Source organism: Stenella coeruleoalba, assembly GCF_951394435.1.
Source record: "Stenella coeruleoalba genome assembly, chromosome: 2".
In the NCBI taxonomy this organism is placed as follows: domain Eukaryota; kingdom Metazoa; phylum Chordata; class Mammalia; order Artiodactyla; family Delphinidae; genus Stenella; species Stenella coeruleoalba.
Window position 1 is genome coordinate 76891053 of NC_137147.1, and position 24595 is coordinate 76915647.

At 41.9% G+C, this 24595-nt stretch overlaps 1 protein-coding gene across 1 annotated transcript in view; it reads right to left on the bottom strand.

Moving 5' to 3' along the window:
- Positions 1-24595, bottom strand: part of RYR3 (ryanodine receptor 3) — a 550597-nt gene that overhangs the window by 302618 nt on the left and 223384 nt on the right. The window contains 1 exon segment of the mRNA XM_079909615.1: positions 2148-2222. Within this exon segment, the coding sequence (XP_079765741.1) occupies positions 2148-2222 (75 nt within the window).

Here is a 24595-nt window from a genome sequence, read left to right on the forward strand (position 1 = left end):
TTGTAAAATATTTAAAACCTCAAAGATGTTCTTACCTGATGACCCAGTGATTTAACTCATAGGACTATGAGGAATAAGTTTTGAAATAGAAAAAGGCTGAAATATTAAATATGCTTTTGTTCAAAGATACTCTGAGAAACTTTTAAACTGGGAACAATATAAACAGAACATAAATGGCCAACAATAATGGAAAGGTTGATAAACTTTGGTACTTTATTTTATGGAATATTATGTTACCATGAAGCATATTTTTCAAGAGTGTGTAACAATATGGAATATACACAAAATAGTGTACTTATATAGTTGCCACGTATGCAAAACTTAAATGCCTAGCACCCAGGCTAAAGGGAATTACACCAAATTGATAACAAGTTGTCTTTGGACAGTGGGAGCGACCGCAACAATGCCCCCATTTCTATTTTATTTTGTTTTTCAAATTTTCTATGAGCTTTAGAACTTCTCAAATAACGCCTATGTTTTTTTTTTCTGATGATAAAAATACATGTGCATGTAAAAGTTAAAAATTATTTTAAAAAATAACTTAATAAAGGAAAAAAGTACACAGCCTGTTCCCTGCCTCCTTTTATTGACAGGCACAGTGGGTGGTCTTAGAATTAGACTGGGAGGCGGATATGCACTTGGCACAAACTTGCTGAGTTATACTTCTAGTTCACTGCAACAGGAAAATGGAGAATCACTGTATTATACAGTCATCTTCACAGGCTGCATGCTCAATGCTGCTCCTAAAAGGAACTGGCCAGGATAGAGTTCATGTTAACCATGAGTGGTATTTCTTGGGAGTGAGGGGCAACCAACCTAAGGATGAATAATGTAAACCTTCCTCTCTCTAGCACAATGCTAGCCTGAGTTTTCAAAGCCAGAAGTGTGCTTTTTGAGCTTTTGTTTATTCTATTTAGGTAGAAAAAGAGAGGTATTAGGGTTTTATTTACCCTATGGATAAGGACCAGATGCTTAAAGATGAATGATCACCTCTCAATTCTAGAGAGTGTCAGGGTGCAAAAGTTTCCCCACTCTCTGTCCCCATCTCCTGCTCAGATAACCTTCGATTTGGTCACTTTTGTTATTTCTCCTTTGGCACGAGGGATTATCACAGACGAATGTTCAGGCTGAAAAGGTCAACTTCTTACCAGTGCTCAGGAAAAAAAAAAAATGCTGCAATAAATAAATCATTTAAGAGGCAGCTGCTGCTCTCGCTGCCAATTTGATAGTTCAAGCTTTGAGACAAACTTTGCAGCTGCTGCAGGTATGAAATGTGTGAAAATAAAGTCTTGAATTCATGTCACAGTTTTCCACTAGGGCTAGAGAAAGAAATCTTCCTTATACTGATAGCGAGGGAGAATGATACATGTAGGAACTGGGGGTAAAGGTTATTAGAGTTGGTACATATTATACTTGATCGAGATCATGATATTCCTCTTAACACTCCCTGCAAAAGAACTGCAGTATCTGTGTTTAACAAATTATATTTATTTAAAACTTGAAAAATTTTTCAAGTTATAGTGAGTAATCGCCATTTCAGTTAATTCTGGTTCTAGATCCCTGAATAGATCAAAGCCTGACCTGCTTCCTGTGACTGCTTTGCTCATTGTCTGTCTCCCACCTCTGGATTAACATAATACCTTCAAATTCTTCCAGGACTAAAGGCACCAGATACCATCCTATTTCCTTTCGCTAGTAAAAGAGGAGAAATTTCACAAAAAATCCATTTGATTGCTTTTTCTCCTACACTGGTTATGCTCGTATACGTCATATGTGCAAGTCATCAGTTATTCCACGGTTTATTTGATCATCCATTCAACAGATATTTACTGAGCATCTAGTATATCCAGGCACTGCACTCGGTCCAGGTAGGTTTAGTTAAATAAATTTAAAACAAGACACGGTCCTTCTCTGGAGTGGGGAGGAAGGTGGTCAGACATTAAACAAACACAAATATATAAGTGCTCAGTGAGGTAAGTTCCAGGAAGGAAACGCTAAGACAGTAACGTGCTATAGTTACTTCCATTTCAAATGATTCCCGCTGATTACTTAACCTGATCTAGACACTTGCTGGTTTCCTGCCCTTTCTTCCCTCCTCATCTTTCCCCTCCTCCTTGAATGGTGAAAGCGGATCCAGAGATGCTTACCATTCCGCTGAAGGAGTGCCGCAGGAGAATCGCGTGGCCGTACAGCAGGGTCCTGTGGCCACCCCCTTGTGCAGCCTGTGGGGAAGGAGGGCAAGAAATGTCAGCACCGGCCAGGCACGGCCTCTCTGATGGCAAAGAAGCACAAGAATTCTTGGAAGACAGACTACAAAGAAAAGACCCATGGAGAAGCTCCCAAGGAATTCATTCTAGAAGCGAGTGGCCAGCCTACAGGCGGGGGGTGGGGGCGGGGCGGAGACTGGTGACCACAGCCATGCAACATCCCTGGGAGAGCGTGTGTGGGGCTTCTTCTTGAAAACAGCCCCTGCCTGGGATCAGCGGAAACCCAGAGCCGTTCTACTAGAGAAGCACGTAAATTAGATCGTTACTGCTTACCTTCCTTTGAAACTTCTCAGAAGCGTTCAGAGTGAGAGAGAGAAACACATGTGATGTAACTACAGCCTAGCGACAAAAAGGCAGCTTGGGGGCAGGCATATGGTCACAGTCTGTGCCTTGTGGTCTTTCCTCTTCAAGGCACTTTTGCCTCCTGCCCACTCACTTAAATGGGTCCTATGTACCCACATTGCAGCAACGAGAGATGGCTCTGAAGTCCAGGGCTTTAAAAGGGCAACCAGTGATGCGAGAATAGATCCGCTAGTTAAGGGTCCGTCTAGGTGCCCTTTCTGTGCCCCACCAGGCAGCTCCACTCTGGCTGTTCACTCAAGGGCAGCCCAAGCAGCGGGAGAGGCCCAAGAGGAAGAGACAGCCCAACGTAAAGCCACCGGTGTCTGCTTCTTACTTTTCCCCTTATCTGACTGGCACCCCGTGATCTGAACTGAATAGCACATGATAGGAGACAAGGCTATTATGTTTCCAGTTATAGGTGAAAAGGTAACATGGAAAACTGAAATCTACAGAAAATTCTAGAATGTTTTGGCATCAACATTTTCAACCTTTTACCCAAATCTCTCCCTGTCGTGTTAACCTGCCCTCAGAGACAAGTCACATTTTTTTGATCACACACCCCTTTTAGGAAGAAATATTTGCACATAGACCACCATCCCCAAAGGTGGACAAAAAGAGAGTTCAAAGCCTGAGATTAAAATGAGTCACAAACAGAAATTCTAACATTTTCCTTCCATATGCCAAGGGCACCTCTTATGCATCATGTATTAGAACTACACAGCAGCAAGCCCAAGGGCTGGTTCGAGGGTCTGCTTCTCTCCTGTGTCGACCCCTCATCAGGGCCACGGGTGATGAAGGGGAAGCTGGTGGTGGAGAGAAGGCAGAGGTCTAGATGGTAAGGCCTGAAGTAATTCTATTTCAACTCTATTTGGATTAACAGAATCACCCTGTCAAAGAGATGATTTTTCATGTCATACAAGGAGCCTAAAGAAAAGGAAAAAGATAAATGTGGTATCATGTTAAAAAAAAAAAAAAAAGCCGGTAACTATATATAAATGTGGCTGTGCTTTTTCTCCCACAGCTATAGAGGTATTTAAACGCTCTCTACACCTTAATACTACGGAAGGATTAAATGTTCTTCACAATATTTCTGAATTTCTTGAAACCATCTGAACTAACTTTAGTTGCTGTATTTACGAATGTGTCAACAGCTTACATTAAAATCAGTCACACTAAAGAATTTTCATTATCTTGTCAGGCTCACTGACAGTTGTAATATTACAAGTTAATTAATAGCTCACGATGGCTTATGTTGTGGGTTTATGCTCCCAGACTAGTCCTGTGCCTCAAACTGAACTACTCACTAAACTATACTTCCCATTGTTAACCAAGGGTCACACCTTCCTCCAATTCTTCTTTGTTCCTGTCAACTCTGTGAGTAATCGTAGGTAAAGAGTCAGGAGTTGCTGACCCCCAAAGTGACACTAAGGGTCCTGTGCTATCCTTCTTTGGCAATGCTGGAAACATCTCCTGGCTCTCATGTCCTCAATTATGATGCCAACAGAAAAGCAGAGTGACTTAACTACCCCTCTGGGATTGAAGGGAACGACCCATGCCAACTCTTCCCTCCACTAAGATCTCAGATGCGTGTGCACATCAGCTTGTTAATACACGGGCTGCTGGACCCCACTCCACAGTGTCTGCTTTACTAGGCTCGGGGTGGAACCTGAGAGCTTGCATTTCTAATAAGTTCCAGGGAAAATGACATTGATTATGCTGCCGGTCCAGAAACCACATTTTGAGGACCAGTGCTTTAAGGAATGATGGAGCTTCCGTGCCAGAAAGGTAACAGAGCTTTTTCTGCAGAAGCTTTTTTTTTTGTGGTACGCGGACCTCTCACTGTAGTGGCCTCTCCCATTGTGGAGCACAGGCTCCGGACGCGCAGGCTCAGCGGCCATGGCTCACGGGCCCAGCCGCTCCGCGGCATGTGGGATCTTCCCGGACCGGGGCACAAACCCGCGTCCCCCGCATCGGCAGGCGGACTCTCAACCACCGCACCACCAGGGAAGCCCTCTGCAGAAGCTTTGATAATCGCCATCCTGGTGAGAGCTATCATTGGCACACACCATGCCGCAGGTGTTACATCCATCATAGTTCATCCTCCTCACTTTTCAAGGTAGGAATCATTTCATCCACTTGGAACGTGAGGAATTTGAAACTCAGAGAGGAAAGGATCTTGCCACAAGTCACACAGCTGGATGTGGTGGTGATGGTGGTGGGAACTGAACTCAGAGTTAATTCCCAAACCTGACTCATTTCACTGCACTTTTTACAATATATTCATTTGCCTACTGTGTACAAAACCAGGGTACACAGCACCAGGAAGAATAGGATAGAAAGATACTTCCTCAGTTCCTTAATGAAGGTAAATTGATACAGTTGGAATTAAATGAGCTCTAACCACATGGCAGGCACATAACTACACTAAGTGCTGTACGGGAATCATCTCATTCTATCTCTTAATGAGTGCTGCGAAGTAACCATGGAATTACCTCCATTTTATGGAAGCGCCAACTGAGGCTGCAAGAAGTAAAGTAAGTTGCTCAAAGTCATACAGGTTCCAAGGGCAAAGCTGGGATTTAACAAAGACAAGGGATTTAACCAGATCCTCTATTGTCTCCCTCTCTGTATTCTGGCAGGAGACAAAGCTTGTGTATAAAAAAACCATGTTACAAATAGAAATGACATCCCTGTTCAAAGAGGTGAAGACAAACAGCATTGGAACAGACCAGGAGGGTAACGAGGGTGTTAAGGAATTGCTTTATCAAAAAGGTAGACAGTAACATTCTAGTAGGACTGTTGATGTGTAATGATAATTTAAAAAAAAAAAGAGGAACCCATATAGGCAAAGCTCTGGAGGTGGGAGTATGAAGTACACGGGACTGGTGGACGATTCACTGGTTAGCGTTGGGTTTGATGAAAGGGAACAGCTGGAAATGAGTTAGGACGCAGGCACAGGCCTGTCAGATTAGGGAGGGCCACACCTGACCGTTCCACAGCTAATGGGACACTGGTAGAGGTTGTTTTTTGTTTTAATCATGTAAATGTTTTGTTTTCTTTTTCTTTCTTTCTTTTTTTAACATCTTTATTGGAGTATAATTGCTTTACAATGGTGTGTTAGTTTCTGCTTTATAACAAAGTGAATCAGCTATACATATACATATATCCCCATATCTCCTCCCTCTTGCGTCTCCCTCCCTCCCACCCTCCCGATCCCACCCCTCCAGGTGGTCACAAAGCATCCAGCCGATCTCCCTGTGCTATGTGGAGAATGTCACAATCAAAACTGTCCCTTAGGAAGGTAACCCTGACTACAGAATGGTAAAAGAACTGAAGGCATCAAACCCTAGGGACAGAAAAGATCATTCTCTCATTCAGTTTCCAGGACAACCTCAGGAGAGGAGGTAGACCAAAAATCTTGGTGTCATCCTTTACTCCATCCTCCCTCTCTCACTCCACAGTCCATCCAAAGCACCTTCGGTGCCACCTTCAAAATGTATTCTCTATCCGACTATTCAGTGTCCCACTGCTACCAGTCTGGTCCAACCTATTGGCCTGTCTCACCCTGACTATAACACCTCCTAACTGTGCTCCCTGCTGCACCCGCCCCGTTTACAGTCTGAGCTAACACGGCAGTCAGAGCCATCTGTTTAAGACTGTCAATCACCTCACGTTAATTGTCTTGCTCAGAACCCTCCCAATGGCTTCCTTTCACACTTAGAAATATGGACGTCCTCACCATGGCTTCTAAGGCCCTGCATCAGGAATTGGCAAATTTTCCCTATAAAAGACCAGACAGTAAATAACTGGGGCTTTGCAGGACACATATGTCATGGAGTCTTCTTTTTTAAACAACTTTTTCAAAAATTAAAAGCCATTTTTACCTAGAGGGCTGTACATACACAAGCACAGGCTGGATTTGGCCTGCTGTTGCGATCCCTCCCTACTCGATCTGGTTCCCTCCACCTATCTGACCTCATCACCTGCCAGCAGGAGGGTCTCCACCACTCCCTCTGCTCCAGCCCCATGGCCCTGCCTCTATTCTTCAGACAAGCAATCTCCTACTACAGGGCCTTTGCACATATGCTTCTCTCTGCCCGGAATGCTCTTCCTTCAATATTCTCATGGCTCATTTCCATCCTTATTCATCTCTGTGTTCAGATATCTTATTAGAGAAGTCTTCTCTGATCATCTCTTCTAAAAGAACAATCCCCCTTACGTGATCACATTTTTTCTGCTTTATTATTTCTCATGGCATTTATTAGCTGATATATTGTTTTTGACATGTATCTCCCCTCCCTCCCTCCCCCTAGGACATAAGCTCCATGAGTCTTTGGTGTGTTCTCTGCCACATCAACATCACTTTTACCAGGGCCTGACAAACACGAGGCACTCATTTTCATATTTCATCTTCCTATTTCCCGAACAAATGAATAAAAATTGGATGAGACAGTCCTTTTGTCTGCCTTATACAAATGGAAAAAGAGAAGCTTTCCTATGGTCAGCTTGTAAGCAGCGAGCTTGGATTTCAACTTGGGTCTAACGACAGATGCTACCAACTCTTTTCACTATTTGATGCTAATTCTAGATAACATTCCAGGAGGTGATATGCTACATAGAAGACTTCACGGGTCTGTTCCCAAGCGGGATCCAGACCTCAAGACTGTGAGACTTTATTGGGATGGCAGTCCTGTCCCTGCTGGGAGTGACCTTGGCTATCATCATTGGCAGAATGAGGATAGATGGTACCACCTCGTGGGATGGGAGTGCAGCAGGGGGTGAAGCCAGCAAAAGCACCCTGATGCCACGTCCTGAGGAAAAATGTTCCACTAGATCATTAATTCAATCATCTCGTCTGTAATTTCAAAAGTGATTCTGTCACTGACATTTCTTTAGGAGGTTCCCAGAGGACACTGTCACCCAGTAAGATAATCCCAATATGGCAACAAAGGAGAGGGGAACTCTGCTTCTCTCCAGCCATACATAAATGTTTCAAGACTGTCAGATCTCTAAGCCACCTCTTTTATAATCTGGAACCCCAGGTTCCACTTTGGGGGTCCCAGGATCTGGAAAGACTCCGTGTGGATCTAACATAAGCTGTGAAAACTTGGGGGGCTACCTTCCTGGAGGGCTTGCAGGGCACCACATCACTTCCTGGGTGTGGATGTGTGTACTTTCATTTTCTTTTCCTCCCCCACTCCCTTCCCTCCCACTCTTTCAGGCTATCAGAGAAAGAAAGGAGCCTTGCTAGAAGGTCACAGAGCAATGTTTCCTCCAACACGCTGGAGACCCTTTACATCGCCCAGGAGGTTTCCTTTGACACAAGCGACAACTAATAACAATGATGCCATACAGGTAAAAAAACAGTAACACTTAATAGCAGAAGCAAAAACAAGTAACCTAGTATTTTCAGTTAGAAAACATAACGAAAGTTTCTATTCATAATTGCTACAAGATATTAAAAATTTTAGGAATTTACCTAAATGTTGAGCTAAACCTTCAAAATGAAACCACAAACTTTTGCTCTATAAAACAAAATTTGATTTGGTGAAATGGAAATGTGTACTTTGTTACAGAATGAAAATACTAGTATTTGTTAATGCTTATTCTCCTAAATTTAACTTACAGACTTAATGTACTTTTAATGAAAATTCCAGTAGGGTATTTAGGCATTCAACAAGATCACTCTACAGTTAATCTGCAAGCATAAACATTAAGAAATTTATTCTGAAAAGGAGCCAAGTTTCAGAAAATGTTACAAAGCAAAATTCATTCATTCATTCTGGTAATGGTTCAAAGGAAGAACGTAGCACAATACAGACAGCCCATAAACAAATCTGAAATGCAGCATATGATAAAGCAGATTCTTAGTACAATGCGGGGAAGGCAGGATTATTAAGCAAATGTCCCTTTGTTTGATACGTGGAGAGCAAAATAGAAAAGTATTCCGTAAGATCTACAGGAAATGTAAAAGATAGATTATGGATGGGTAACAGAGTTAAATAATTTATTTTAAAATTAAACTCTAAGACAACTAGCATGTAATAAACAGTCCACATTCTTTTACAGAGCTAATACTTATCTATGCTCTGAAGCAACAGATAAATTCAAAGGAAATAAAAAGACAGGATTTTCCCAAGATTTCTCAACTTCAGAACAATGGAAACGTCGACATTTAATAGACTACAGGAATTCTTTGTAGCACTTTGACAAAAGGATTAACATCTCATTGAAATGTAAGAAAAAAAATCATCAAATAAAGAAATGGGCAAAGGATATGAATAAATGATTCATATCAGGAATAACATTAAAACATATGGCAGAGATTTTATCTCTTCTAGTAATGAAAGGAATGACAAAGCAACTTTGATGTATCATTTTTCATCAACTAAATTTTCAAAAATGGGGAAAAAGCCTTAATGCCATCAGAGTCGCCGTTTAGCTGGTGCTACCCTGTAAGGTGGCACTGAATACAACTCTTTTGAAAAGCAAGATGGTAGTATATAAAAAGAGCCATAAAGGAGTCAGTAAACTTTGCTGTAGTAATCCTACTTCTGGGAGTAATTCAAAAAAAGCAAAACGTTTGCACACTGTTGTGAAAAGAGCATCATAATGGGGCAAACAAAGAACCCGGAAAGGACTTGACTATCCAAAAGAAAAATATTGTCTAGTAAAACACGGGGCTTCTTTAGGATGTTCTACCCTGCAACCATGAAAGGAGACAATTTACAGAGGCTACTGGAAACACAGAAAATGGTTATGATAGACCATTGTGAAAAAGGCAGAATGCAAAATGCCTTCTACTATTATATATATATATCATATATATCATATATCATATATATATGATATATCATATATCATATATCATATATCATATATATGATATATGATATATCATATATCATATATCATATATCATATATACTATCATATATATATATATATGAAAGAATGATAAGGAAACCTATAAAAATGAAATAGCCATTTGGGTGGTTGCAGAACCACTGGACTTTCCTTTTCCAAATTTTTCTTTAGCACTACTACCACGTGATCATTTCAGTAAAACGTCCGTGTGCCCAGGATGCAACACCGTGCTGCATGTGTTTAAAACAATGGAGGGCTACAAAAGTGTTCTGTCTCTTCGTTAAAACTTCAGTTGCTCGAGGTGTGATCCATTTGCCAGAATCCTCTGTAAATGACTTCACCTGTCTGAAAGGTGGCTGGCAAGGCATACCTAGCATGCTTGCAGTTAGGCAGTGATTCCAGAGTCTAGCCCTACCCTGGTGTTGGATAGAAAGCCCAGAGAGGCAGGCTTTATCCAAGACACCTCTGTCCTCCCCTGAGTTCCCTCAGGCCTACCCCAGACTCCATAGGGAAAAGCTCTTGCCCAGGGAGTCACTCTCACTTGGATCTCAAACATCCTGGCTCTTCTGACAGCCCTTAGTGGATCCTTCACCTTGGATCCCACCCTTGTCCCTAGAGACATGGTTTCTACACTACTCCGTGCTTCCCAAGGCTGCCCCCACCAGCCATCAGATTCCAGGTCTACCTTCCCCAACTGCTACAAGCCATCACAACCATCTGGCCAAATTCCCAAGACCCCACTCAAGCACCCCACTGTTCTAGGAGGGGTTGACAGATAGAACCGCATAATCAGTGGGACAGATGGGACTCCCCAGCTCAAATGGCACGACTGCTGGGGCACTTTCCAACCAGGTCTTGGATTGGAAATTCCTGGAAACAGAGACAATTTTCCCTCTTTAATGACAGTTAAAGTAGCATACTGGAATTTACAAAGTCCAGGGGTGGGAAGGCACATGTACAGATTAGTAAGACCGGTGATTTGGAGTCAGAGTCAGGGAATATGACAATAGCAATTCCATAAGCGCTTTCTAGCCATCCTAACTCCCTCACTATGTGTGAAATCCTGAAAAACCCAATACAGGAAACTAAACTCTTTTCTTCACCACCTTCTCTGGATCAGATATCCTACTCTTCAGCTAGGTAATTGCCAAGTCCAGCTTTTGGTTCCCCACTTTGGGATATAAAGACACTCTAAGAAGTCTAAGGTATCATTCTTACAATTTGACACCTTGATTTTTCACTTATAAAAGGAGGATTAATATGGATCTAAAACTCTTAGTCAAAGATTTCTGAGCCATTGGCTGTACAGAAAGCAACAGTATCAGGATGGAGTCCCCTAACGAGGTTTCCTCTATAAGAAACAGTTCAAGTGAGTCTGGGCCAACTCGACCACAACAGTGCAGGCCCTTAAGGTAAACACACACGAAAGGAGGACACATTCTTAGCATCCTTCATGGGTCTCTTGGGATACTGTTAAAAACCGAAGTCATGAAATAGAATTTTAATGAAGTTCAGAAAAGAGGAAGTGCACGTCTGATAGCCCACTTCCCCACGTTCAGTGATCACGACAGTCTGCCCAGTTGCCCTACTGACAAGACGGACCCACGATTCACAAGCTGCAGGCACAGTACAACCCCAAAGAGAAAAGGTTAAAGCTGGTCTGCAGAGGGCCTGTGGCAGAACTTGACCTCCCAGCAAGGTCAGCAGGGTGGCCGTGACTCAAGGAGCCCGACCTCCCATGCCCTCAATACTGCTCGCTCACCATCACTGCATATCCCAGGGCCCAAGAACAGAGTGATCAAAAAGCTGTGCACAAAGGCAGGCTAGTCTCTTTTCTTTCTTTCACTTCTTAAATAGAGAAAACACAGGCAAAACCCAAACAATCCATCCCCCGACCATCGAGCATGGAATGCCAAATTTACCATTTCCATAGTTTATCATTCATTGAATTCAGCCAACCCAACCTCCTGGAAGCACCTAGAATTCTCCTTCCTGGGTGAGAACATTTTGGCAATCTCATTTTTGTTCAAGTCATTAATTTCATAGCCATATGGAAGTAGTTCAGGACAAAAGGATGAAAGGCCAGAGCCTTATGTGAGAAAACGTAAGCTCTGGGTCATGAGCCTTATCTGTAACAAGAACCTGCACTGCAAGGAGGTATTTTCTTCCAGGAAAGTGCCTACACGTCTTCTCTTTTGCACAGATGTGGCCGAAGGCGTGAGGAAAATCAGAGAGATGGCTCAGATGACTTAGGGATCGCAGAGGAGCTGTTGTTATGACCCCCAGTTCATTATTTCCTGTGAGCACTTCAAGTCATGAGAAGGAAGAGCCTGTGGATGGTGCAGATTTGAGCCCTGAATGCACGACTAAAGGCAACTGAGGAATCTCCTGCCTTTCAAGTCTTTAAAAATAAAGGTCTCGGCTCTTTGAGAATGGTGGACACATGCAACCATGTTCCCATCCCAACCCACGATGTTTGGGGAACAAATTAAATGACTTTTGGAGGTTCCCACTCGGGCTGGGATTTTACAAATGCTGATTCTGAAACAGGAGGATAAGCATTCTCCATTGAGGGGAAAAATGGTGGCCATTGGGACGCCTCCAAATTGAGCCCGGGGTCATTCTAGTTGCACCTGTGCTTCTCTTTGCAGGTAGACACCACAGGGAAACCAGACAGCCAGGATGGCAGCTCGAACATATTTCCTATTATGGTATCTTTTAAAGGAGCAAATTGACAGGACATATTTGTCAGGGTATTAAAGACATTTAGATTGATGACCTTTGAAAGAGGTGAAGCAATATTTTCTTCTCTGAATTAAATTTCCCCCTTTCTCCTATAGCTGACTAACAAATTTCTAAGAATCTGACATTGCCAAGTTCATTCTCTAAATAAAAGGACCCTGTCAGCCAGATTTGTTTTCCAGGCACTGCTCTAGTTTTTATTTGAACCATACATCCTCATCGTTCATCAGACCTCTGATGGGATGGTGGACGAGTGGCCACATAGGGTCAAGACTAAGAACTCTGCTCAACCATTTCCTTTCACCCAAGGCATCGTACAACAAATATTTCCTACAAACAGTTTAACATCTGAAAGGTCAGATTACCTGGCCATGAAAAATCAAATACTGTCTTTATCTACTATGCCTCTAGGAAAAAAAAAAACATCACCATTCATCCTGGGAATTAACAAAATAGGCATAAGTTTTTATCATAAAACCACTATTGAGTCCGACTGTGTGCAAACAAACACCTCTACTCATGTGGGCTATAAGGAAGAAAATGAACTCAAATGTATCTTGTTGTTTGATCTCTCTCTCTCCTGCACTCTTTAACCAATTATTTTTCTCTCCTGGATGTCCTTTATCAACACAACTTCTGTTTCCTTCATCCCTCTAACCCCCTTGCACTGTTCCCAATTATGATCTTGCTGGATAGAGATAAATTCATCCTGTTTTCTCTACATCCACAAAATAAGCCTAGGGTCAAGTTTACATTTCCAAGCAAACCAAACAAACAAAAGCCTGACCTTTCCTTGAAGTATATGAAGTGGCCTTAGGTGGAGAAGCTGATTCTCAAAGAGTTCTGTGTAGGTGTGGGCCTGTGGATGAATAGAACAGGTGCTCTTCGTACTTCCTATGTGTCCGTGGACCATACACTGCTCGGAGGGCAGTGGAAATGGTTCTCCTGAACCTCTCATGGGTTGATTATACAGAAGTGCTCCTCAATCCCAGCTATCCCTCAGAATCATTGGTAGAGCTTTCAAAATGAAAACAAAGTGAGGAAAAAAAAAAACTACAGCCCTAAAGGCAGGGCCATTTGCCTAAGACTCTCATTTGGTAGGTCTCTGGTGAGTCCCGGGATCCTAGGTAATTCTAACGAACAGCCTAGCTTGAGAGCCACCACCCTTCCAGGACTTCCCCAGCCACACTGGACCCTTCATCTAAGTAACTGGTATGATGCTTACAGTCAGCAAGTATCGGGTTGGCCAAAAAGTTCATTCAGGTTTTTCCGTAAGATGGGACGAAGAACCCGAACGAACTTTTTGGCCAGCCCCATATTTCCCCATTCTCAGAAGCATCATTCTGGACCAGTGGCTGATTTTCCTTTTAGCATTTCTCCAGAATCCTACGAAAGCAAAGAATAAACATGGTTGTTCCCCCTTGCCCTTGATAGCTCTAGGACTAGTGTTCAACTATAACTCTCTGTCTCTTAGCTCTACTGCCATGTGTGTGACAGGTGGAAAGACACAAATTTCTGCCGTAAAACCTGTGTGGTGAGGGCTCTAGACAATTCAAACTTGGTAGGAAAAGAGTTCCAGGCCCACCACAATGACCTCTAGATCTCTACACCCATCTTCTTGGTGTCCAAGGCCAGCTAGACCCTTCCTGTTCTCTGTCACCTGCAATCTGGCCTTCCCTCTCCCACCAATCTGGACTTCATAAGGCCTGGGAAGAGATGAAGTTGAGGGCAAAAGGCAGAACAGATTAGGGGGGAGGAACTTTTACTTTTCATGTCTCACTACTTGGTCACCCCCTCCCCAATCAGTCATTTCCAGTCTTCTGTTCTCACTCTGGTTGCTGTGTCCCCAGCCATTAAGAGTGCCCTTCTGCATTCTCACCTATAACATTCTACTTTTTTTCCCTGCATCTGTAAGGTCTCTTAGAGTTGTTCTGAATCATCTAACACTTGGGCAGTGCTATTCACATAGCTGCTTTCAAAAGCCTAGCTTAAATCTAAGTGTTCTTGCTACCAACTAGTTCTTCTGTCAAAGAGAAAAACTTCAGGGTTTTTTTTTTGAAAAAAATGTCTCCTCTGTGAATGGAAGCCAGGACTTGGGTAGAGGAAGCACTATCTGATCTATTTTCTCGCCATTGTGCAGGGAGTAAATTCATCACACTGACATTGAGAGGATAACCAACTGGGACTGACAGTAACACCAACTAGAGCTGCAAGAAACCACAGCAAATCTTTGGGGGCAAGGGAAGAAAGGCACATTAAAATGGCCCCTGCTATCGATGAGAGGAGGAGGAGAGTGGCTGGCTCAGAAACACCAAGTATGGGTTACAATTTGAAAACACTTACGCCAACATAAGCAAAACTAAATCTCAGTTGTGCCCATGTTTGCCTCCTTCAATGGCTGGAGAAAAATCAATCAATCATTTCCCAGTGGGGTTGTGATGTGATGGTTAATATAATACAATGTGATGATCTGGTACAGAAAAGAACACTGCAAACAATGAATTAGCTGAAAAAGAAATAAAGAAAATGATCCCATCTACAATAACATCAAAAAAATAAAACCCGTAGGAATAAATTTAGCCAAGGAGGTAAAAGATTTTTACAGTGAAAAATACGAGACATTGATGAAAATGAAAAAGACACAAATAAACGGAAAGATGTCCTGTGTTCGTGGATTAGAAGAATATTGTTGAAATGTCCATACTACGCGAAGCCATCCATAGATTCAATACATTCCCAATCAAGATTCCAATGGCATTTTTCATAGATATAGAAAACACAATATTGAAATTTGTATGGAACCAAACTGTATTACAAAGATACAATAATCATACCTTTATGGTACTGGCATAAAAAACAGACACATAGGCCAATGGAACAGAATTAAGAGCCCAGAAGTAAACTCATGCATATATCATCAGCTAATACTTGACAAGGGAGCCAAGAATACTCTGTGGAGAAAAGAAAGTCTTCTCAATAACTGGTTCTGGGAAAACTGGATATTCACATGTAAAAGAATGATCTTACACCACTCTAAAATTAACTCAAAATGGATTAAAAACTTGACCGTATGACCTGAAACCATAAAACTCCTGGTAAGAAATGTAGAGGAAAAAACTCCTCGACATACGTCTTGGCAATGATTTTTTGGATATGACACCCAAAGCAAATGCAACAAAATTAAAAATAAACAAGTGGGACTACATCAAACATAAAAACTTCTGCACAGCAAAGCAAACAATCAACAAAATGGAAATGGAAGAAAATATTTGAAAGTCATATATCTGATAAGAGGTTAACATCCAAAATATATGAAGAACTCAGACAACTCAATAGCAAAAAACTCCAAGTAATTCAATTAAAAAATGGGCAAAGGATGTGAAGTGACATTTTTCCAAAGAAGATACACAAAGGCCAAGTATATGAAAAGGCACTCAACATCAGTACTCATTAAGGAAATGATATATCACCTCGTGCTTGTTAGAATGGTTATTATCAAAAAGACAAGAGATAGCAAGTGTTGGCAAGGGTGCAGAGAAAAGAGAACCCTCGTGCACAGCTGGTGGGAATGTAAATTAGTGTAGCCACAGTGGAAAACTGCACGGAGGTTCCTCAAAAAATTTAAAGTAGAACTGCCATATGATCCAACAATTCCACTGCTGGGTATTTATCTGAAGGAAATGAAATGACTATGTCAAAGAGATGTCTACACCCTCCATGTTCAGTGCAGCATCATCTACTATAGTGAAGATATGGAAGCAAACTAAGTGTCCATCAACAGATGAATGGGTAAAGAAAATGTGGTACAATGGAAGACTATTCAGTCATAAAAAGAAGGAAATCCTGCCAGTTGCAACAACATCGATGGACCTTGAGGGCATTATGCTAAGTGAAATAAGTCAGACGAATACTGTATAATCTACTTATATGTGGACTCTAAAAAAACCCCAAACTCAGGGGCTTCCCTGGTGGCACAGTGGTTGAGAGTCTGCCTGCCGATGCAGGGGACACGGGTTCGTGCCCCGGTCCGGGAGGATCCCACATGCCGCGGAGCAGCTGGGCCCGTGAGCCATGGCCGCTGAGCCTGCGCATCTGGAGCCTGTGCTCCACAACGGGAGAGGCCACGACAGTGAGAGGCCCGCGTACCGCAAAAACAAACAAACAAACAAACAAAAAAAACCCAAACTAATAGAAAATGATATCAGATTTGTGGTTACCAAGGCAAGGAATGGGCAGTAGAGGAATTGGGTGAAGGTGGTTAAAAGTACAAACTTCACTTATAAGATAAATATGCCCTGGGGATATCATGTACAACATGATGACCTTAGGTAACACTACCGTATGGTATGTTTGAAAGTTGCTACAAGAGTAAATTCACAAGGAAAAACAATGTTTTGTAATTATGTATATGAGGTGATGGATATCACCTAAACTTATCACGGTAATCATTTTACAATGTGTGTATGCCAAGTTGTTGTGCTGTAGACCAGTGTTGTACACCAATTATATCGCAATTAAACAACAACAAAAAGAATACTGCAATTGATTTCTGCTCTTTATACTCGGCGCGATCACTGCTGACTGTGAATGATCTTCAGAAACCTGAAGAAGTAAATATGTTATCTAAAGAGTCTGCAGGGAGAGGGAAAGTCAGAGGACCAGATAGATTGTCTTGAACCAGAGCAGCTAAAAAAATTCCTGGTAACTTATCACTGTCTAGTAATTAATCTGCATCTATAGCTGTTCACAGTAGCCGAGACTGCGTTCTTGAGAGAGCCCAGGACTACCACAGTCCTACTGTTTCTCCCACTGACATTGACTGAAATCAGCATAGCTAATAGAGCATGGATTTGTATACCCCTGTTGCCCTACACACCAAAGTGGCTGCCCAGAGGGAACAATGAACTGGGAAACAGCAGTTGCTCATTCTCTTGGCGACCCAGGTCAATCGCCTGGGGTCAGAGAAGTGTGGCTGCTGCAGCTCAGACCTCTCCCAGGCCCTTAGCATCACCGGGGGCTGAGGCCTGCCTGGGTGCAATATGGGAGTAGAAGAGGAAGTTGAATCCACCACAAAGTTTACAACCCTGAGCGGAGCAAGAGGTTCCGAAATGCTAGCATCTTGCTAAATATACACCCTCCATTTTCCCCATTATTGGAAATCTCTGGATGAAATTGGTATAGAAACATGTTATTGGACCCTGTTAAAGGCTGAGAAAAAGAATGTGAATTTGAGATATTGTATTATATCAGGTCATTTTTTCCAAAATCTGTGTAAATCCTAAAATTGGATCAGAGTTTGCCAACGGTCCCTTTAGCAAGCTGATGTGGGAAAATCCCCATGAGGGCAGGAGATAAGGTAAAGTTGCCATGGTTGTAACATGGGGAAACAGTCCTACAAACTATTGGGGCAAAATGCCAGGTCCTCTGGCCCCTGGAACTGTGTCCTGAACTGAACACACAACGTACTGCGTTAACTTAGAGAATCAGCACCATGGATAGCACTCTCTGATTGCCTGACTAAAGGTGTCTCAAGAATTACAATTCAGTTACTGGTATCCACTCATAAGATAAAATCTAGAGATTTTTGTACTCCAGCAGTAATTCTGAAGATTCCTAATACCAAGTCATAAACTTCAGAAAAGGGACAACTATTAAAAGATATACACATAGCTAAAAAAAAGGGATGAATTCAACTTACCTTTCTAATACCTCACAAAAGACATGCAAACAGGTGTTTTCAGGAGTGGTCATGAGTTTCCATCACTGGGCCCAGCACCAACCAGAGAGCAGGACTCAGGGGAGTCAGGAAGAGGAAACACTTCCTCAAGCAAATCCCCAAAGGTTGTTCTTCAGCAGAAGCCTGCATGGTGCTGGCCACACTGACACAGGCACAGCTCCAAATTCATGCTTAAGAACAACATCCTGACTCTCCTGCCCACCGCCCTCCACCTTATAAAAGCAGAGGAGCAGCAGAGAAATGGGGCAGGGAACCAGCCTCTAGCCGCACATCACTAATGAGATGGAAGCGGGTGATTCTTAATAACGTGCTGACTCCACTTCTCTCCATAACAAAAACAAAAGAGGCACAACTGGTGCCTATGAACTCAGAGGCCTCTTCCTTCCATCACGGAGCTAAGACCTGGAGCTATCCACCAGGGAAGATGTGAATAACTACCACCAACAAGGGCACCAACTATCTGGGTTACAAAGTCAAAAATTTTTTGTAAATAAGCCGAGGCACATGTGTGGTGTTTGGCTGAAGCTCCTTAGAACATGGAGTCCACAAGCTGTACATGAGAATAGGCCTTAGGGGTTCACAAGCTCAAGAACTGGTGCAATTTCAACAACAGGACCAAAACAGATCATCCATGGTTGCCCATCTTACTTTTTACCCAATAAAGGCATTTATAAAAGAAAGAAAGAAAGCTGTCACTTACACTATCACTATAATTTTCAAAAAGAAAACATACCAACTTTATTACAGTTATAAAATACTAAAAAGGACATAATCATTATGCTAAATGAAATAAGCCAGATAGAGAAAGGCAAATACTACTGTATGATAACACTTATATGTGGAATCTAAAAAACACAACTAACTAACAAAAAAGAAGCAGACTCACAGATATTGAGAACAAACTAGTGCTTACCAGCTGGAGGGAGGAGGGGCGATACAAGGCGGGGAAAGTGGGAGGTACAAACTATTGGGTGTAGGATAGACTACAAGGATGTATTGTACAACATGGGGAACATAGCCAATATTTTGTAATAACTGTAAATGGAGTATAACCTTTAAAGATGGTATAAAAAATAAATATTTTTTTAAAAAGGACATAATCACAGAAAATAAGAAAGGCAGAACTTTCCATTTATAAAGTTTGCTTAATGAAACAATTTATACATTGTCTTTATTTTCCTACTTTTCCTGATGACCTGCAGATTCTTCCTCATGGGCAGACACCGGTCCTGGAAGAGCATCCTATGATGTCCAGGAGCCATAATGTAGTTCAGAGGCCCCATCTCGCAGAGGGGTAGAACAAGGCCCAGAGAGCAGCAAGGCCCGAGCCAGAATGCCCAGCCCCTGCTGGTCCTGCACTTCCCTCCCTCCCATCAGATCCCCCCTCCCCACTCGGTACCAACCTAAGTCTCAGTTAACAGGAGACGTCAGGTAAAAACAAGCGTTCTGCCTTTAGCTTTCCTCCTCTTCCTCTACAGAGCTGGAGGCCCTTTTACCCCATGAACTCCCTGCATCTTGTTCTTATTTTCTTTCCATTCGATGCCATTTGGTCATTCCAGATCCTTCCATTGTAAAACCAGATATTAGTAATCATAGGATTGGGACACTGGCTACAGGGTTTTTACTCCAGCGAGGATTAAAGCGCCAGTTGAGATAAGGGTTTCTCTGGAACCAAGTTAATTTTTCTTTACCAGAATTTCCAAATAGAATAGAATTTCATTAAACTTTCATGAAATGAAAATAAGCTGGAGTTTTTTTCTAGTTCACTGAGTTTTCCCTACAAATATATAATTTAAACTCTGGTAGCTATTAAAAGTAAATTACACGATCAAAGGAAAAGGCTAATAAATAACTTGAAAGGTTTCTCTTCTCCCAGGATTTCTTGAATTCCAAATGTGCTTCATTTTTAAAAAGGTAAGCAAGGCTCTTAACATGAAAGAGTTCCCCTAATTCAAATATCCCACAGTTAGGGATTTAAAAAATTTCTAAAAATGCAGCTGAAATTCATCTCTGCCCCCGCCCCCCACAAACTAGTTATTAAAAAAAAAATCAGCAAAATTTCTCTTCCAAACGTCTCACATAAGAATACAACTATTTACCTAATTAGTACGCACGGGAGAAAGCTTAAGTACTCCAATCCCGCCTCACTCCTCTAAGAAACTTTAATGAAGATGTTTAAATTTTTTTACAATTAAAATGTAAAGAGCACACGCAAACACACACACACACACACACACACACACACACACACACACACACACACACACACATACAACCACTGAAAACTACATTTAGTCCAGCCTTGGGGAAGACACTCAAGCTTTCTAAGACAACTGAGGTCATTGTGACCGGACTATATTCACAGAGCATTTGAATGTCCATAGCAACAATGAGAAGAATTCCAGGGTTTGTGTAACAGCAGCCAAGCTATAGTTATCACATTTGCTAAATAACCCCAAGATCACACAGGCCTACTGATTTTAAGCAGGAGGTACTGACTTCAGAATGAAAAAAAATTCCACCAAAGAAAAGGCCATTCCACTCAAGCTGAAACACTATATTCAGAAAGGGGGGGAGGTTTGATAGAATCTGGAGCTTTAAAAATTAATTCTGTGGGTTCTTTACTTGAAAATGCTTCTACTCAGGATATGAATAAATGTAAAAAGCCGGTTAACTTTAATGGTTATTCTTAACTGTTGAAATTAACATTTGATTTTCCTGCTGGGTGACTTTGGGGATGTTGCATGAGAAAGGGAAAATATCCAACTAGCTTCTTCCATTTTTATTATGAATTCCAGCCTTCCGGAGGAGCAGAGCTGGAGTTGCATAATAGACTAGGCGAGTCTGAAGCACTGAGAAGCTTGGAGTAAGGCAAGGCTGCACACTTCTGTCATCTCACCAACTTGAACCCTATGGCCACAGGCCATCTAGACCATAGTCAGAGGCAAAAAGAATTTAAAAACAATTTTCAATATCTCAAAGGAAAAACAATGAGTCCACAGGCAAGCCATCCTTGTAATTTCAGAGCAGCAGTTTAACAAGCTTCTTGGCAACAAATTCCTAAGTGCAGCCACCTTTAATTCCACCAGATTGAAGTGTGCGGTGCGGTGGTGTTTTTTTAAATTGAAGTGTGTGGTGCGGTGGTGTTTTTTTGAATTGCAGAGGCACAAAGGATGGAAACTGTCCTGAACACTCACAAGTGAAAAGCCCAGTTCCTTACAAATACAGCTGGAGTCAGTTGTCCATGCAAAGTACATGTACAGTAAAGGAGTGAATAACATACCCATTCCGAGAGGTCACTGAGCTAGCAAAATCCAAAGCAAAAACAGTAAATGGATATTTTAGTGTGTGCCAGTCTCGCTGAAAGCTTTCAAGTCATTTGAGGAATCTGCTGATATTTACAATAGAGAAAGACCCCAATGGGAACAGCGGGTATGAAGTTCCTACCTGGTGAATATTTTGTGATTTTGGCTAGAAGTAAGCAGTGGCATTAGATGTTAACGTTTGTTTTTACTTTTCCAGTACTGTGCTGATGTCATCGAGAAACTAGCAAGCAAGCAACATGCTGTAGCCGAAATCTGTCTGCGGTATTTGTTTTTTGTAATTACATTTATGCAAGAAAATCCATCCAAGGAAAATGGGCTGTACCCACATCAGAAAATTTGGAATTTCTTTTCCTTAGAAATACTGCAAACAATCAATTAGAGTTTTTCTTTTACCAAAGAGGAGTTTTCTTACCATGAAGTAAGGTCTTCCAGATAGCAAATTTTAATGAGATATCATGTTATCGAAAGACCGGTTCAACAGTGAAATATGAGTTACTTGCACACGTTTTCATTAGTATTAGCTTATCAGAGAAACATTAAAATCCATTATATCAGCATAAAATTCTAAAATCATAGCCTAACGTGAGCGAGAACAGTAAGAAGTGAGAAGAGACATAAGTTTAATGACAATTTGGTCTGTGGAAAAATACATTAAAAACCTTAGTTTGGAGGCCTTTCATTATTGTTTAATTTCTGAAAATAATATCTGGCTCTTTGAAGAAAGAAGTTCCGTCAAAACTGCAGAATACATCCCATATTCTTCCAAAAGACAATTTATAGGAGATTCATGTCTCAAAAAAAAAAAAATTAAAACTATACTGTCATCACTTAGTGATTTAGGGTTGATGTTTTGGATGGAGTTGGAAAAAAATTCCCTTTGTCCACACCAAGGCAGAAAGAGAATAAATGCATTTATCCATCTACTTAAATGCATTTATCCAAATACTTAAAATTATGGGACCCGGGGTCTCCAAAATAACAGCTAATACCAACAGGCTAAAATTTCCACAGCTAACTGATGATGGGCTATTGTCAATGGGACACACCAGAGGACGTGAGATGGTGACACTTTTCCCTTTTAACTTGGTGCATTGCAACCATCACAGACAGGAGGAAGTTCTTTTTCATCTTGATGTTCTGTGCTATAGAGATGGTGAAACCAAAGCCCAGGGCAGTGAGAGATTTGCCCGCAGTTAAACTTCCAGTAGGTGGCAGTACTAGGACTAAACCACCTGACAGCTTTGTCACCAAACAGGCTGCCATGAGCTCTAACATGGGGCAGGTTCTGAAGAGTAGTTTTTGGTATATAAACCCCTCAAGCTTTTGCAGGTAAGCGCAATTTCACCAAATAGGTTTGGTTATTTTGTTAATACAAAAATACTATTTTTTTGTAGCAGGTGTGGATGACCAGCCAAAGGTTAAAAAAAGAAATGGAAGCATCCCAAATCAGAATGTTATTTTTCTCCCTTTCAAAAGAAAAAGTAGGATCAAGTCAAACAAGTGAAGGATTTAATACTGTGGTATCTGGCTCGTGTCCATTAGGCATCAGGCACAGGTAACATCCACAGGATGAACAACCCGACAGGCGGTGGCACTGGAGAGGGGAGGTCCTGAGTGGGAGCAACGAGGAGGTCCTTGGAGAGCTTGACGCAGTGGCTTTTTACCAACTAGTGCAAAGGAAGTTCAGACTTGAACACCTAATAAAGTGATTTTTGATGCATCCTGTCTACCCTAGCTTTAGGGCATATATGGGCGGGTCCTGGGACTGACATATGACACATGCAGAAATGACTTTGTACCTTCTCTCCAAAGGAAATCTTACGTTCTATTTTAAAGGTGTAATTAATGCCCACTGTTAGATTTGACTCATTAAATAATTTCTTTCCTTTAAAAAACGTCAGTGGGGACCAGGTTTATTTAGAATTGTGTACAAACTTTCTCCATCAGTCTTGTTTCCTCCCCACATACATACCAAAATAAATTCTCATTCTGGCTCTTTTCTGCCAATGACGAAGGGAAGACAAAAACCTCAGAAAACTGAGAGACTACATCTGGATGATGGGGGGTGTCCCTTCTCTTCTATAATACAGAAATGATGGTGGGAACTCAGGGTCCCAGGAATAAAAAGGTAAGCCTCCTATTTGCCTTCTTCATTTTGGATGAGTTTGCACAAGATCTCTAAATCTGGGCACAGCCAGGATTCACACTTTAGACAATGGGCTTCTAATTCCCCTCATCAGCATCTGTTTTGATTTGTTCATTACCTAACCGTGTCAGGGGAGAGGCATCTTGAGCACGTTCTTTTTTAATGATGCTGTCACCTTTCTGTGACTAAATTTTCCGTGACCTTATCAGATGGATGAATGTCTTGATCTTGGCTACAAGGTAAGTATCTCATGACATGGACTTTAAATAACATTTACCTGATGACACTTTGTAAGCAAAATGTAAGATTATGCCTCCTTGGCCATTTACAAGGTCACACAACGCCAGGAGGCAACCCCTAGCTTCTCAGAAAGCATGGGCACGTCATCCCTGAGCCTGACAAATGTTCCACCACATGTACGCATTTCTTTAGCAACCGTGCTGCGTGTAGTATTCCCTATTCTAAAGACAGGGGCAAGTGAAAGGAGCCTGAGGCTCCCCTTAGTGTTAACGGGACCATCTCATAAGTAATAAGGGGAATTAAAGGACCACCTCTCAGTGAGCTTATCCGTGAGACAGGTTCTTGCATAAACAGTATCTTTCCAGGTCACATTTCCCAATCAAGTTTAAAAGGCTGAGTGTGTATTTGCATTCTAGATATTTTAGAATCTAAAGTCAAGAGTGGTCTTATACAACCGTAACATTAATTCTTCTTACACGTATATTTTATCTCTTTCTTGTTTTTTTTTTTTTTTTTTTTTTTTTTGCGGTACGCGGGCCTCTCACTGTTGTGGCCTCTCCCGTTGCGGAGCACAGGCTCCGGACGCGCAGGCTCAGCGGCCACGGCTCACGGGCCCAGCCGCTCCGCGGTATGTGGGATCTTCCCGGACCGGGGCACGAACCCGTGTCCCCTGCATCGGCAGGCGGACTCTCAACCGCTGCGCCACCAGGGAAGCCCAAGGCCTTTCATTTTTAAAAGCATTACGTTCATTCACGTCAAAACCCATCTGTAGTTATTCGGCCCTCGATTTAACATGCACCTGGTCATACAGTGTGGGTCTCTCTTTCCTTTGAGGCATTTGAATATGCCTGAGGATCTGTGACAGGAGGAAGTAGACCCGAGATGAAAAGAGGAACCAATATTCATTTCCACACCCACAGGCACCTGT